We start from the raw sequence: 17,305 nt of genomic DNA, 5'->3' as shown, positions 1-17,305 counted from the left end.
ATTCATAATTACCAAGGGGGATTTATTCCAGGGATGCAAAGATGGTTCAACATATGCAACCAGTCAGTGTGATACATCATATCAACAGAATGAAAGACAAAAAACATATGATCATTTCAACTGATGCTGAAAAAGCATTTGATAAAATTCAACATCCCTTCATGAGAAAAGCCCTCAAAAAACTAGGTATACAAGGAACACATCTCAACATAATAAAAGCCATATATGACAGACCCACAGTTAGTATCATACTAAATGGGGAAGAATGGAAAGTCTTTATCTAAGATCTGGAACACGAAAAGGATGCCCACTTTTACTACTGTTATTCCACATAGTACTAGATGTCCTAGCTAAAGCAATCAGACGAAGAAATAAAGGGCATCCAAATTGGAAAGGAAAAAGTCAAATTATTCTTGTTTGCAGATGATACGATCTTATATTTGGAAGAGCCTAAAGACTCCACCAAAAAACTCTTAGTACTGATAAACAAATTCAGTAAAATTTCAGGATACAAAATCAACATACAGAAATCAGTAGCATTTCTATATGCCAATGGGGAACAATCTGAAGAAGTCAAGAAAGTAATCTCATTTACAATTGCTATAAATAAAATTAAATACTGGCCAGGTGCTGTGGCTCACGCCTGTAATCCCAGCACTTTGGGAGGCCAAGGTGGGCAGATTACTTGAGCTCAGGAATTTGAGACCAGCCTGGGTAACATGGCGAAACCCCATCTCTACCAAAAAAATAGCTGAGCATGGTGGTGCATGCCTGTGGTCCCAGCTACTTGGGAGGCTGACCTGGGAAGATTGCTTGTGCCTTGGGGGCAGAGGTTGCAATGAGCCAAGATCGCGCCACTGCTCTCCAGCCTGGGTGACAGCACAAGACCCTGTCTCAGTAATTAAATAAATAAATATAGGCCAGGCACAGGGGCTCATGCCTGTAGGCCCAGTACTTTGGGAGGCCGAGGCGGGTGGATCAGTAGATTGAGACCATCCTGGCTAACACGGTGAAACCCTGTCTCTACTGAAAATACAAAAAAAAAAAAATTAGCCAGGCATGGTGGCAGGCACCTGTAGTCCCAGCTACTTAGGAGGCTGAGGCAGGAGACCGGCGTGAACCTGGGAGGCAGAGGTTGTAGTTAGCTGAGATCGTGCCACTGCACTCTAACCTGGGCAACAGAGCGAGACTCCATCTCAAAAATAAAAAATAAAAGTAAATAAATATATACATATATACACATACATACCTATGAATTAACCGAAGAAGTGAAAGATCTCTGCAATGAAAACTATAAAACATTGATGCGAGAAATTGAAGAAGACTCATAAAAATGGAAAGATATTCCATGGTCATGGAATGGAATACATAATATTGTTAAAATGTCTGTACTACCCAAATCAATCTACAGATTCAATGCAATCCCTATCAAAATACCAATGGCATTCTTCACAGAAATAGAAAAAAAAAATCCTAAATTTCATATGGAACCACAAAATACCAAAAAAGCCAAAACTATCCTGAGCAAAAGAACAAAACTGGAGAAGTCACATTACCTGACTTCCAATTATACTACAGAGCTACATTAACCAAAACAGCATGGCACTGGCATAAAAATAGATACATAGAGCAATGGAACAGAATAGAGAACCCAGAAACAAATCCATACATCTACAACAAAATCCTTTTTGAAAAGGTGCCATGATCATGCAATGGGGAAAGGACAGTCTGTTCAATAAGTGGTGCTGGGAAAACTGAATATCCATATGCAGAAGCATGAAACTAGACCCCTATTTCATACCGTATACAAAAAATCAAATCAAAACGGATTAAAGATTAGAGAGAAGCAGAAAAAATAACTATTGGGTACTGGGCTTAATGTACAGAATCTGTACAATAACACATTAAACTCAGTACCCAATAGTTGTGTTTAATTATCTTACAGAAATAATCTGTACAACAAACATCCATGGCATGAGTTTACCTATGTAAAAAACCTTCACATATACCCCCGAACCAAAAATAAAAGTTGAAAAAAAAAAAAAAAGACTTAAATCTAAGACCTCAAACTATGAAACAACTAAAATAAAACATTGGATAAACTCTCTAGGACATTGGAGTGGGCAAAGATTTCTTGAGATATACCCTACAAGCACAGGCAACCAAAGCAAAAATGGACAAATGGAATCAAATTAAGTTAAAAAGCTGCTGCATATCAAAAGAAACAACAAAGTGAAGGGAGAACATAGTTGCAAACTATCCATCTGACAAGGGATTAATCACCAGAATACATAAGGAGCACAAACAACTCTATACGAAAAAATCTAATAATCTATGTTAAAAATGGGCAAAAGATCTGAATAAACATTTGTCAAAAGAAGACATACAAATGGCAAACACAGGTATATGAAAAGGTGCTCAACATCATTGATCATTAGAGAAATGCAAATCAAAACTATAATGAGATATTGGCTGAGCGCAGTGGCTCACACCTGTAATCCCAGCACTTTGGGAGGCTGAGGTGGGTGAATTACTTGAAGCCAGGGGTTTGAGACGAGCCTGGCCAACACGGCGAAACTCCATCTCTACTAAAAATACAAAAAAAAATTAGCCTGGCATGGTGATGCATACCTGTAATCCCATCTACTTGGAAGGCTGAGGCATGAGAATCACTTGAACCCAGGAGGTGGAGGTTGCAGTGAGCCGGTATCATGCCACTACACTCCAGCTTGGGTGACAGTGAGACTCAGTCTCAAAAAGCAAACAAACAAACAAACAAAACTACAGTGAGATATCATCTCACCTGAGTTAAAATGGCTTTTATCCAAAAGACAGGCAATATCAAATGCTGGCAAGGATATGGAGAAAAGGGAACACTCCTACAGTGTTGGTGGGAATGTAAATTAGTACAACCACTGTGGAGAACACTTTGGAGGTACCTCACAAAACTAAAAACAGAGCTACCGTATGATTCAGCAATCCCACTGCTAGGTATATACCTACAAGAAAGGAAATCAGTATATGGAAGAGATATCTGCACTCCCATGTTTATTGCAGCACTATCCACAATAGCCAAGGTTTGGAAGCAAGCCAAGTGTCCATCAACAGGCAAATGGATCAAGAAGTGTGGTGGAGATACACAATGGAGTGTATTCAGCCATAAGAAAGAATGAGGTTCTGTCATTTGCAAAAACATGGATAGAACCAGAGGTCATTATGTTAAGTGAAATGAAATAAGCCAGGCACAGCAAGATAAGCTTCGCATGTTCTCACTCACTTGTGGGAGCTAAAAATTAAAACAATTGAACTCACGGAGATAGAGAGTAGAATGATGGTTACCAGAGGCTGAGAAGAATAGTGGGAGGTAGGGTGGAAATGTGAATGATTAATGGGTATTAAAAATAGTTAGAATTAATAAGATCTAGAATTTGATAGCACAACAGGGTGACCTTAGTCAATAATAATTTAATTGTACATGTAAAAATAACTAAAAGTATAATTGGGTTGTTTGTAATAGAAACAATAAATACTTGAGCTGATGGATACATCATTCACCCTGATGTGATTATTACACATTGTATGTCTGTATCAAAATAGCCCATGGCTGGGCATGGTGGCTCAACCCTGTAATCCCAGCACTTTGGGAGGCCGAGGTGGGTGGATCACCTGAGGTCAGGAGTTCAACACCAGCCTGGCCAACATGGCAAAATCCCATCTCTACTAAAACATACAAAAAATAGCCGGGCGTGGTAGTGGGCACCTGTAATCACAGCTACTCGAGAGGCTGAGGCAGGGAGAATTGGTTGAACCTGAGAGGCGGAGGTTGCAGTGAGCCGAGATTATGCCACTGCACTCCAGCCTTGGTGACAGGGCAAGACTCCATTCCAAAAAAAAAAAAAAAAAAAAAAAATCCCATATACCCCATAAATATATACATCTACTATGTATCCACAAAAATTAAAAATTAAAACAAAGTCAGTAGATGAATGAGAGGCAATCAGTTGCCCCCAAGACAAAGTAGAAGAAATCCCTGAGACATTACAACCAAAGGTAAAGAGAGAGGAACCACAAAGGAAAGGTTAAAAGCCTTGGTGGACAGATCCAGGACACCCAGCATGTCCGTAATAGGAGTTCCAGAGGAGAAAAAGAAACAGATGGAGAAGAAATACTAGTTACACAGGAGAAGAAATTTTACCTGAGTTGAAGACATTTTTTTGTAGAGATGTAGTCTTGCTTTATTATGTAGGCTGGACTCGAACTTCTGGCCTCAAGCCATCCTTTCACCTCAGCCTTCCAAAGTGCTAAGATTACAGGCATGAGCCACTGTGCTAGGAATATTTTTATAAAATCACAAGTCAATACAATTAGAAATAAATAATACAAATGACTTAAAAAAACCTTAACTGCTTGAAAATGAAAAAAAAACACAATTCTAAGTAATCCTTAGATTCCTAAGATATCTTTAGATCAAAGAGGAATTCTAAACTGCCATTAAAATATTGAAAAAAGAAAACACTCCATATCCAATCTATGGACCCAGCAAATACTGTATTATAAAGAAAATGCCGGCTGGCGCCATGGCTCACGCCTATAATCCCAGCACTCTGGGAGGTTGAGGCGGGCGGATCGCCTGAGATCACGAGTTCAAGACCAGCCTGGCCAACGTGGTGAAACTCTGTCTCTACTAAAAAGACAAAACCTAGCCAGATGTGATGACACATGCCTGTAATCCCAGCTACTCGGGAAGCTGAGGCAGGGGAATTGCTTGAACCTGGGAGGCAGAAGTTGCACTGAGATTGTGCCACTGCACTCCAGCCTGGGCAACAGAGCAAGACTCCATCTCAAAGAAAAAGAAAATGGCTTCATTACTAAGGAAGAAATACTAAAACTAAAGGAACTTAGTTTTTTTGTTTTTTGTTTTTTGTTTTTTGTTTTGAGACGGAGTCTCGCTCTGTTGCCCAAGCTGGAGTTCAGTGGTGCCATCTCCGCTCACTGCAAGCTCCGCCTCCCGGGTTCACGCCATTCTCCTGCCTCAGCCTCCCGGGGTAGCTGGGACTATAGGCGCCCACCACTGCGTCCGGCTAATTTTTGTATTTTTAGTAGAGATGGGTTTTCACCGTGTTGGCCAGGATGGTCTCCATCTCCTGACTTTGTGATCTGCCTGCCTCGGCCTTCCAAAGTGCTGGGATTACAGGCGTCAGCCACCGCGCCCGGCCGGAACTTGGTTTTTAATGGTAAATAAAGGGACTTGCTCTGGGAGGAGCCTCTAAGGTCTCTGCCTATCTAGGCCCCCTAGTTCTCTGTTTAAGTGTGCATCAGGTGACCGTTGAAAAGGAGTCTCTTATGAAAGACTGAGTTAAACATTCTAATTTTTGCCAAAAGTAGAAAATGCTTTTGTGGAAGCATGTGAATTCTTAGATGACTCCCTTAGTGTTTTTTATGTTGCCCAGGTACTCCAGGAGCAGATTCGTGCCCGGGACAACATTAGCTATGGAACTAATTCTGCCTTAAAGACCCTGGAGATGCGCCAGCTCTCCGGTTTGGGAGATCTTCGAGGAAGAGTGGCAAGGTAGGTGTTCAAATGTTGGGGTCTCTGTTCATCAAAAACCGTTTTCTATAAACTCCATTATAGTGGGGAATGTATTAAGGAAGCCCCAAAGCAAATGCCTTGCATTCCTTTAGTACATTCCCTCCCTGCTTTGGCCATAAAATCCAGTGGTAGGAGTTAAACCTGGTTGTGAGGGCGCCATGGGTTTCTTTTGTTACGAAATTGGTGTTGTCTTCATGGGAAGAAATGATGGGAGAAATCCCTCAACTGACCTTGTAACTTGATAGGGTAGTACTATGTTTATTGAATCCGATAATATAAAGTTGACATAGTTCGTATGTCGTTTTGGAAATTTAATTTTTCCTGTTATTCATTTTTATTTTATTTTCTGAAAGTATTGGTCTGGGAAAGATTGGAAACTTAGAAAAAAGATCTTTCTCCTCAGTATGAAAAGTGCTATTTTCTCAAAGTGTGCTGCGTGGACCAGCAACCTCAACATCACCGGGGAGCTTGTTAGAAATGTACTGTCGCCAGCCCACCCTGCAACTACTGAGTTAGAATCTGCATTTTAACAAGGGCCCTGAATTCATATGCATGGGAAAGTCTGGGAAGCACTGCACCGGGACCGTGTCTAGGGCTATTTTTATCTGACTGGGACAAATTTGTCCGAAGTATTTATGGGCCTCTTCTGCCCTCTGCTGGGGCTAAGAGCCAAGTACATTAATACGTATCAGCACCGGAGCTGAGGAGCAAACGGCACTTCCCGTCAGCCTGAGGTGGCAATGAGGGTGGTCTGCAAGGAGACGGGCGGAAGAAAGAACAAGGACCTCTAGCATGCAAGGCCTCTGGAGCAGGGAGGAGTAGTGTTAGGGTGTGTTTGTGCAGACAACATGTCGAGGGCCTTGAATGCTGGGCATGTGTGTTTGGGTCCGCTGGGTAAAGATCAGTCTAACAGCAGAGGGCTGCATGGAGTGGATGGGGGACAGGTTGATCACTCTCCTTCTGTGATTTTCTGTCCTCATCAGGATGAACTTCAGTATCCTTAGTGTGATCCTTGGTGATGACACCTTGTTGACTCCCTCTCCTCTCTCTCCCCTTGCACTGTACCTTTCAGCAGTGATCAACTCTTTGTTAGTCCCTGAATAAGCCATGCTCGTCTATTGCTACACTTTTGTATGTGCTGTTCTCGTACCTAGCATTCCTTTTCCTCCTCTTTTTCTTTTCTTTTTATTTTTGAGACAAGCCTCACTCTGTCGCCCAGGCTGGAGTGCAGTGGCACAATCTCGACTTACTGCAACCTCCACCTCCTGGATTCAAGCAATTCTGTCTCAGCCTCCCGAGTAGCTGGGACTACAGGCACCCGCCACCACACCCAGCTAAGTTTTGTATTTTTAGTAGAGATGAGGTTTTAATCATGTGGGCCAGCTTGGCTTCTAACTCCTGACCTCAGGTGATCCGCCCACCTTGGCCTCCCAGAGCGCTGGGATTACAGGTGTGAGCCACCGTGCCCAGCCTCCTCCTCCTTTTCTAACTTCTTTTCAGTCTTTAAAGTTCAGCTGAAGTGTCACCCCCTCTGGGAGTCTTCCCTGACACCCCCACTCCATAGAGCTCTCCTAGCACTCACTGCTCTATTGAGTCTCTCTGTTGTCTTCCTCACTCTGCTGCCTTTACTGTGTTGGAGGGGGGTTCCAGATGTGTTATCTCTCTATAGCTGAGTGCCTGGAACAGTCTCTGGAAAACAGTAGGTACTCAACATTCATCATCCATTTTGATGAAGAAATGACCTTGGAAACTCACTGTAAGAGGGCTGGAAAACCTTAACTCTTTATTTGTGGAGTTCGGCTTAAAAGAAATACCAGCTCTGTGATACCTCTCAGAACAGCAGGGAGTTAGAAGAACTGGAGAGCTACAGGACAGAGTAGGGACTCTAGGAGGACTTTGAGGATTTTCATAGCCGCTTGAGTTGCAGATGAAGATCAAGTGATGGAATACATGTGAGAGGCTTGGTGCCCTGCATGCGATGAACAGGGCCTGCAACCACTGGTAGCTGTATCATCTCAGGGGCAAGAGCAGTGACATTGTCCTTATGATGCTGGTTCTAATACAAAGTAGAATAATTATTTTAAAATACTTTCAGGAATCTTATACTCTTCAGTTTCTTATCAACTTCTCTATTCAACTTGTTCCTTTCCTGTAACAAAAACTTTCACTCTAAAGGCATAAAAAATGTTTGTTATGAGTACTGGATATTTTTGATTTGTTTTTTAGCTCTATTAGTCTTGCCTGGAATGCTGATGAGACTTGATTGTTGAAATGAATTCATGTGAAATAAAAATTATTTGGAAAAGCTTCTTGTCTTTCTTGTATTGATTATGAATTGTATTGGAGGGCTATGAACATTTTAAGTGGTATTCTTAAGTTACTAGATTGCTATATTGTTTCATATTTAATTTTATAGTTTTTATGGGTCCATTGGTGATGTAATTAGTAGCAAAAGGGCCTTGATTTTTTTCGCTGTAAATCCAGCTCAGAAGGGCAAAGGCAAGTTCTCTATGGAGATGAGATACACATTTAGCTCACGTGGCATACCATGTTCTAAACAGGACTTGATCAGACCTGAAGGCCCGATAGATGGCCCCCTTTCTCTCTCTCTCCTCTCTCTCTCTCTCTCTCTCTGTCTCTGAACAGCTTTAGTGAGAGCTAATTCAGGTACTATATAAGTCAACTACTTAAAGCACACAATTCAATGGTTTTTAGTATATTCACATAGTCGTGTAGTCATCATCACAATTGATTTCAGAACATTTTTATCATCCAAAAGGAAACCCCATACCCGTTAGTCGTCACTCCCCATTTTTCCCCAGCCTCCCCAGTTCCCCAGTCCATGGCAGGCCTACATTCTCTCTCTAATGGATTTCCCTCTTCTGAGCATTTCGAGTGAATGTGTTCCCTTGAGACTGGCTTCTGACACTTAGCATCATGTTTTCTGGGTTCATCCGTGTTGTAGCATGTATCAGTACTACATTCCTCCTTATGGCTGCCTAGTACCTCATTGTGTACTGCATTTAAAAAACCCATTCATCAGTTGAAAGTTTGGGTTGTTTCCACTTTTGACTATTTTAAATAATGCTGCTGTGAACATTTGTCTATTTGTTTTTGTGTGCTCATAGGTTTTTATTTCCCTTGGATATGTACCTAGAATGAAAATGCTGAGTGACATGATAACTCTATATTTAACTTTTGAAGAACAGCGCAGCTAGACTGTTTGCGGAAATGGCCGCCATTTTACATTGCCACCAGCAGTGTCTGAGAGCTCCGATTTCTTCACATCCTCACTAACAGTTGTTTCCTATCTTTTTGATTATAGCCATCCCAGTGGGTTTGAAGGGGTATCTCATTGTGGTTTTGATTGCATCCCCCTGAAGACTAATGGTGTTGAACATCGTTTAATGTGCTTACTGGTCATTGCCGTATCTTCTTTAGGGAAGTATTCAGATTCCTTGCCCATTTTTAAATTGGGTAATTGTCTTTTTATTATTGAGCTGTAAGAGTTTAAAAATTATATATTCTAGATATAATTCCCTTATCAGATATCTGATTTGAAAAATTACTGTCCCATTCTAAGGGATGTCTTTTCATTCTCTTGTGTCTTTTGAAACTTAAAAATTTTTAATCTTTTCTTCAGTTGCTAGTGTTCGGGGTGTCATAGTTAAGAAACTGTTGCATAATCCAGGTCACAAATATTTATGCGTATATTTTCTTTTTTAAGTTTTAAAGTTTCAGCTCTTACATTTAGGCCTTTGATCGATTTTTAGTTAATTTTTTCGTGTATGGTACAAGGTAGGGTTCCACATTTATTATTTTCCTTGTAGATATCTATTTATACCAGCAAAATATGTTGAAAAGTCTACTCTTTCCCCATCAAATTGTCTTAGCGCCCTAGTTGAAAATCACTTGGCGGCGGTGAACAGTGGCCACGTCTGTAATCCCAGCGCATTGGGAGGCCGAGGCGGACAGATCAGGAGGTCAGGAGTTCAAGACCAGCCTGACCAATATGGTGAAACCCCCGTCTCTACTAAAAATACAAAAATTAGCCAGGTATGGCGGCCTGCACCTGTAGTCTCAGCTACTCAGGAGGCTGAAGCAGGAGAATCGCTTGAACCTGGGAGGCAGGGGTTGCAGTGAGTCAAGATCTTGCCACCGCATGCCAGCCTGGGCAACAGAGCAAGACTCTATCTCAGGAAGGAAGGAAGGAAGGAAGGAAGGAGAGAGAGAGGAGAGAGAGAAAGAGAAAGAAAGAAAGAAGGAACGAAAGAAAGAAAGAAAGAAAGAAAGAAAGAAAGAAAGAAAAGAAAGAGAAAGAAAAGAAAGAAAGAAAGAGAAAGAAAGAAAGAAAGAAAATAAATCACTTGGCAATAGGTGTATAAATTTATTTGTGGATTCTCAATTCTATTGCATTGATTCCCAATTCTTTTCTTATGCTGGTGCCACACTGTCTTGATTACTATAGCTTTGTGGTAAATTTCGAAATTGAGAAGTGTGAGTCCTCCAACTTCATCCTGTTTTTTCAAGATTGTGTTAGCTGTTTTAGGTCCATTGTATTTTCTTATGAAATTTAGGATCAGTCCAGGTGCAGTGGCTTATGTTTATAATCCCAGCACTTTGGGAGGCCAAGGCAGGTGAATCACCTGAGGTCAGGAATTTGAGACCAGCCTGGCCAACATGGTGAAATCCCATCTGTACTAAAAAGACAAAAATTAGCTGGGTGTAGTAGCGCACACTTGTAATCTCCGCTCCTGGAGAGGCTGAGGCAGGAGAATCGCTTGAACCTAGAGGTTGCAGTGAGCCAAGATCATGCCACTGCACTCCAGCCTGGGTGACAGAGCAAAACTTTGTCTCAAATTTAAAAAAAGAAGAAGAAGAAGAAATTTAGGATCAGGCTGGACATGGTGGCTCACGCCTGTAATCCCAGCACTTTGGGATGCCGAGGTGGGCAGATCACGAGATAAGGAGTTTGAGACCAGCCTGGCCAATATGGTGAAACCTCTCTCTACTAAAAATACAAGAATTAAGCCAGGCGTGGTAGCGGCCACCTGTAATCACAGCTACTAGGGAGGCTGAGGCAGGATAATCTCTTGAACCTGAGAGACGGAGGTTGCGGTGAGCCGAGGTCCCGCCACTGCACTCCAGCCTGGGCAACAGAGAGAGACTCTGTCTCAAAAAAAAAAAAAAAAAAAATTAGGATCAGTTTGTCAATTTCTGCAAAGAAACCAGTTGGAATATTGATAGGGACTGTGTTGAATCTGTAGATCTGTTTGGGGAATATTGCCATTTAAAAATATTGAGTCTTTCAGTGGGTTCAGTGTCTCATGGCTGTAATCCCAGGGATTTGGGAGGCCAAGGTAGGAGGATTGCTTGAGGCCAGGAGTTTGAGACCAGCTTTGGCAACATAGCAAAACTCTATATCTATGAAAAAATGAATATGTTAGTTGGGCATGGTGGCACATGCCTGTAGTTGCAGGGAGCTATGATCATATCACTGCACTTCAACCAGGGTGACAGAGAGAGCAAGACCTTTTCTCAAAAAAAAAAAAACCAAAAAACAAAAAACAAGCCTTTCTTTAAAAAAATTTTTTTTTAGAAACATCATCTTCCTCTGTCGCCCACACTGGAGTGCAGTGGCGTGATCACAACTCCCTGCAGCTTGAACTCCTGGGCTCAAGTAATCCTCCCACCGAGTAGCTGGGACTACAGGCATGTGCCACCACATCTCACTAATTTTTTTCATTTTTTGTAGAGACAGGGTCTCTCCCAGGCTGGTCTTGAACTCCTGGTTTCAAGTGATCTTCTCACCTTGGCCTCCCAAAGTGTTGGGATTACAGGTGTTAGTCACCATGCCTGGCCCCAAAATTAAGTATTTGGATCCACGAATGTGGGTGTCTTTCCATTTATTTTGGTCATCTTTAATATGTTTCAACAATATTTTGGAGTTTTAAAAGTATAAGTTTCATACTTCTTTAAATTTATTCCTAAGTATTTTATTCTTTTTTGATGCTACTGTAAATAGCAAATCTTTTTGTTTTTTTATTGCCACTGTAGACAAGTACAGTAGATTTTGTGTGTTGGTCTTGTATCCTGCAACCTTCCTGAACTCATTAATTACTTTTAATAATTTCTAGTGGATTTTTAAAAAAGATTTTCTACATGCAAGATCATGCCATCTGCAAATAGAGTTTTACTTTCTACTTTCCAATCTGGATTTCATTTCATTTTCTTGCCTAATTGCCCTGACTAGAACCTCCAGTATGATGTTGAATAAATGTGGTGAGAGCAGATACCCTTGTCTTATTTTTGATTTTAGGTGAAAGTATCCATACTCTCATTATTCAGTAGAATGTTAGGTGTGGATTTTTTTTTTCCCTCTTTGGAGACAGAGTCTTTCTCTGTCACCTGGAGTGAAGTGGTGCGATCTTGGCTCACTGCAACCTCCGCCCCCCAGGTTCAAGTGATTCTCCTGCCTCAGTCTTCCGAGTAGCTGGGATTACAGGTGCCTGCCACCACGCCCAGCTAGTTTTTGTATATCTATCAGAGATGGGGTTTCGCCATATTGGCCAGGCTGGTCTTGAACTCCTGACCTCAAGTGATCCACCTGCCTCTGCCTCCCGAAGTGTTAGGATTACAGGCGTGAGCCACCGCGCTCAGCCCAAGTGTGGATTTTCTTGTGTATGCTCTTTACTAGGTTGAGAAAGATTTTCTTTTCCTAGTTTCCTAGTTTGTTGACTGTTTTTATCATGAAGGGTATTGGATTTTGTCAAATGCTTTTTCTCCACCTATTGAGATGATCGTGTGGGGTTTGTCCTTTTTTCAGCTGATAAGGTTTATTACACATTAATTGCTTTTCTGATGTTAATGCAAACTTGCATTCTTGAAATAAATCTTACTTGATCATGATATATAATCCTTTTTGTATATTGCAGGATCAGTTTGCTAGCATCTGTTGAAATGACACCATCTGCTGTCATTTTGTTACCCCCAATACAGCTTTGCTCCATCCACCTCCTTTGTGCTATTATCAAGTATGTTAAATTTGTAACGTAATGTACATTGTTCTTTGTATGTAACAATAAAATTGTATGCATATTATTTTAAACAATTGCTTTTTAAATCAATTATGACAGGAGAGAAAATATTCATTTATATTGCTCTTTATAATTACATAATTACCTTTACCCATGCTCTGTGTTTTTTCATGAGAATTCAAATTACTATCTGGGGCACTTGTTTTTAGCCTGACAAACTTTGGTATTTCTTCTAGGGTGAGTCTTCTAACAATGAATTCTCTCATTTTTGTTTTTCTGGGATGTCTTTATTTTGCCTTATTTTTTTGAAAAGTAATTTTGCTGGATGTAAGATTCCTGGTTGACAGTTTATTTTCTTTTAGCACCTTGAATATGTCATCCACTGCCTTGTGGTCTCAATTATTTCTGATGAAAAATTAGCTATTAATATTATTCTAGTTGCCTTGTATGTGAGGAATTGTTTTTTCTTGCTGCTTTCAAATATTTCTCTTTGTCTATGTCCTTTTCTTTTTCTTTTTTTGAGACATATTCACCCTGTCACCCACGCTGGAGTGCAGTGGCATGATCTCAGCTCATTGCGACCTCTGCCTCCCAGGTTCAAGTGGGTCTCATGCCTCAGCCCCCTGAGTAGCCGGGATTACAGGCGTGCACCACCACACCTGGCTAATTTATGTATTTTTGGTCGAGACAGGGTTTCACCATGTTGGCCAGGCTGGTCTCAAATTCCGGGCCTCAAGTGATCTGGCTGCCTCAGCCTCCCAAAGTGCTGAGATTACAGGCATGAGCCACCGTGCCCGGCCATGATGTATCTGGTATGGATCTCTTGGTATTTGCCCTACCTGGAGTTTGTTGAACTACTTGTTTGTATCAATTAATGTTTTTCATAACATTTCAGCCATTATTTTTTGAATATTTTTTATGCTCTTTTCTCTTCTCTTTCTCTCTCTTTCCTTTGAGTTGGAGTGTTACTCTTCACCCAGGCTAGAGTGAAGTGGCAAGATAATGGCTCATTGTAACCTCAAACTACTGGGCTCAAGTGATCCCCCCACTTCAGTCTCCTGAGTAGCTGGGACTATAGGCATGCATCACCATGCCCAGCTAAGTATTTTTATTTTTATTTTTAGAGACAGGGCTTCACTATGTTGCACTGACTGGTCTCAAAGTCCTGGCCTCAAGCAGTTCTCCTGCCTCAGCCTCCCAAGTTGCTGCGATTGCAGGTGTAAGCCACCATGCCTCGTGTCTTCTCTCCTATTATTCTCATTATGCATATGTTGGTGCATTTAATGGTGCCTTATTTTTTTTTTTTGGAGACTCTCTTCATTCTTTTTTCTTTCTTTTTTTAGTCGCTGTTCATCAGACTGCATAATCTCTATCCACCTATTTTCAAGTTTGCCAGTCTTTGTTCTACCTATTCACATTTTCTGTTGAGCCCCTCTGTCGATTTTTTATTCCAGTGTTTCCATTAGGTTCTCCTTCTTTTTCTTTTATAACTTCTATAGCTTTATTAATATTTTATATTTGAAGAAACATTGTTATTATACATTCCTTTACTTTTTAAAGTATCCTATGCTTGTTCATTCTATATTTATATTAGCTATTTGAAGTTTTCTTTTTTAAAATCTGACATCTGGGTCCCCTTACAGGCAGTTGGTTTGCCTGTTCTTTTCCCCCTGAGTGTAGTTCACATTTTCCTGGCCATTTTATTTGTATCCAGAGTTATATTGTAGCAACTCTGGATACAAGCCCCCTAAGCTTGTTTTTGAGGTTGTTTGCATGTTCATTTGTTTAGCGACTTGAATGGACTCTTTTAGTGATGTCTGTTTACCCTGCAATATGAAGCCTCTGATGTCACTTCCTCAGTACAGTTTGGGAAACGGGCGCAATCATTTGCAATGACAGTGGTTTTGGAAGGGCTCTCTTTCACTGGTATTTCCCTGATATTTTATTAGGCTGTCTTCCTCTGTTGATTTCACACCCAAATCTTAGGCTCCACTAATTACTAGAATATTGCTCTACTATTTTTGACAATACCCTGGGACATAAAGTGTCCTATAGTTTTATGGTACTATAATTAAAGAACTGCCAGCTATAAAGGGCTTAATGATACATATATACAATAATTATATCTGTATACAAAAATTACAATAATATGGAAAATGAGCGACCAGACTGATGTTTTAAATGTCATTGTGTTTGGTATGCTACGCCAGTATGTCATATGCAGACGGAGAAGTTCTGCATCAGCGTGTGGCCCAAGTCATACCCGTTAGATGTTTGGGACTCTCTAGATGGACTTCTGACCACCAGTGATTAGGAAAGCCTAGCAATAGAGTCACTCTGCCACCTGATGGCCACAACCTGAAATTGTACCTAGGAGATAACAGCTGTCCAAAGACCCAAAAAGGGAAAATTTGAAATGAGTACATTATTGTTCATCATGATGTAAAACATTAAGGATGAGTAGGAAAGCTGGTTAGATTCATTGCAAATTCTTGTTTAACTAAAGCTGCTGAGCGATACACACAGCTATATTAAAGCCCTGAGACTGTCTTTTATGAGTTCTTTTTAAGACAGGAATGATGTCTTTGATTTAATGCTAGATGAAATAGCAATATTGCTTTCCTCCTTTTATCTTAAATATATTTTTATTTTGAAATAATTTTAAATTTATAAAAAATTACAAAATTCACCAATTGTTAACAATATGTCATTTACTGTACTATTCTTTCATGTATGGAATTTTTTTCTGAAACATTTGAGAGTAAGAACATTATTTTAAATATAAGAAAACCAGAATTGACTTCACTGTGTGTGTGTTTTTTGAGACAGAGTCTTGCTCTGTCGCCGAGGCTGGAGTGCAATGGCGCGATCTCAGCTCACTGCAACCTCTGCTTCCTGGGTTCAAGCGATTCTCCTGCTTCAGCCTCCTGAGTAGCTGGGATTACAGGCACCTGCCACCACGCCCAGCTAATTTTTGTATTTTTTATTTTTTAGTAGAGACAGGTACACCCAGTAGTAGTACACCCAGGTAGTTTTTGTATTTTTAGTAGAGACGGGTTTTTACCATGTAGGCCAGGCTGGTCTCAAATTCCTGACCTCAGGTGATCCGCCCACCTCGCCTTCCAAAGTGCTGGGATTACAGGTGTGGGAGCCACCATGCCCAGCCGTGTTTTCTGATGGGAGTCTTTGGTATCCTACCTTGTGCTCTTCTCTGTGTCCCCTACCCAGCCTGCTTCTTTATTTACAAAAGTACACAAGGGATGGGTAATGATAGGAAAGAATCAGAAACGCAATTAAATATACAAAATAAAAATGAAGCCTGGCCAGGAGTGGTGGCAGCACTTTGGGAGGCTGAGGTGGGTGGATTACCGGAGGTCAGGAGATCGAGACCATCCTGGACAACATGGTGAAAACCCCGTCTCTACTAAAAATACAAAAATTACCTGGGTGTGGTAGTGGGCACCTGTAATTGAGGCAGGATAGTTGCTTGAGCCCGGGAGGTTGCAGTGAGCTGAGATCGCGCCACTGCACTCCAGCCTGGGTAACAGAGTGAGACTCTGTCAACAACAACAACAACAAAAAAAGCCTTCCCATCTCTTGGCTCTGTTTTACTCCTTAGAGGTAACTAATGTTAACAGTCTGTTGTCTGTCCTTTCAGACTTTTCTCATAAGTAATAATAAGATAATAGTTTATCATTACAATGATATAATGGTTTGTAGTCTAATAAGTTACTTAATAGTGTGATTTTAACTTTATAAAGTATTATATGTACTATTCTGCAACATAAGTTTTTCCACATAACAATATATGTGGACACTCTTCCAGTATGCACATAGATCTAGCATACTTTTTAATTCGATATAGAGTATTCTGCTACATCTATGTACTATAATTCAATGTATTTAGCCACTATTTTTTTTTTTTTTTTTTTTTTGAGACAGAGTCTCACTCTGTCACTCAGGCTGAAGTGCAATGGTGCAATCTCGGCTCACTGCAACCTCTGCCTCCCAGGCTTAAGCGATTCTTGTGCCTCAGCCTCCTGAGTAGCTGGGATTACATGCGTGCACCACCACATCCAGCTAATTTTTGTATTTTTAGTGGAGATGGGGTTTTGCCATGTTGGCCAAGCTGGTCTCAAACTCCTGACCTCAAGTGATCCACCTGCCTCAGCCTCCTGAAGTGCCGGATTACAGGTGTGAGCCACCGTGCCCAGCCCAAGCCACTGTTGTATTAATAGAAATTTATGTTATAGTACTTTTGTTTCCAAGTGAGACACAGCAGTGAAGCCAAATGATAGCTAGTGAAGTCTTCAGAATAATTTTGAGACCTTTTCAAACTACATTTTAAAACACAGTCTGTCCCTCAAACAGCTTTGTAAAGGTGAAACTGGTCTGATGTAGTGATACCTGATCATGTTTATCTGGAAAGCTGATGTTTGGACTGGAAAATAATGTCTTTTTAAAAAACTATAATATTTTTTATTTCATAGTATTTTAAAAACCTCAGCTTTCCCCAAATATGATTTAAATAATATTTTGCTAAAAAATTGTGAACTCAAAATAAAAAATCAGGGCCTATATTTGGCATTATTTTTAATGATCATTTATGACATGGGAATGATTTGTGAGGATTAATGAAATAACATATGTCAAGTATCTAGTACAGTACCCAGTACAT

At 40.6% G+C, this 17,305-nt stretch overlaps 1 protein-coding gene across 7 annotated transcripts in view; it reads left to right on the top strand.

The window, feature by feature from the left end:
- Positions 1 to 17,305, top strand: part of LOC116268519 (protein FAM81A) — a 116,472-nt gene that overhangs the window by 79,371 nt on the left and 19,796 nt on the right. For all 7 annotated transcript variants that reach the window (XM_031668595.1, XM_031668593.1, XM_031668592.1 and 4 more), the window contains one exon: positions 5,451 to 5,569. In XM_031668595.1, coding sequence (XP_031524455.1) covers positions 5,451 to 5,569 — 119 coding nt within the window. The remainder of the gene's footprint in view (positions 1 to 5,450; positions 5,570 to 17,305) is intronic.

Source organism: Papio anubis, chromosome 7 (assembly GCF_008728515.1).
Source record: "Papio anubis isolate 15944 chromosome 7, Panubis1.0, whole genome shotgun sequence".
Taxonomy (NCBI): domain Eukaryota; kingdom Metazoa; phylum Chordata; class Mammalia; order Primates; family Cercopithecidae; genus Papio; species Papio anubis.
Note: the sequence above shows the minus strand (reverse complement) of the source record. Positions and strands in the feature narration are given on the sequence as shown.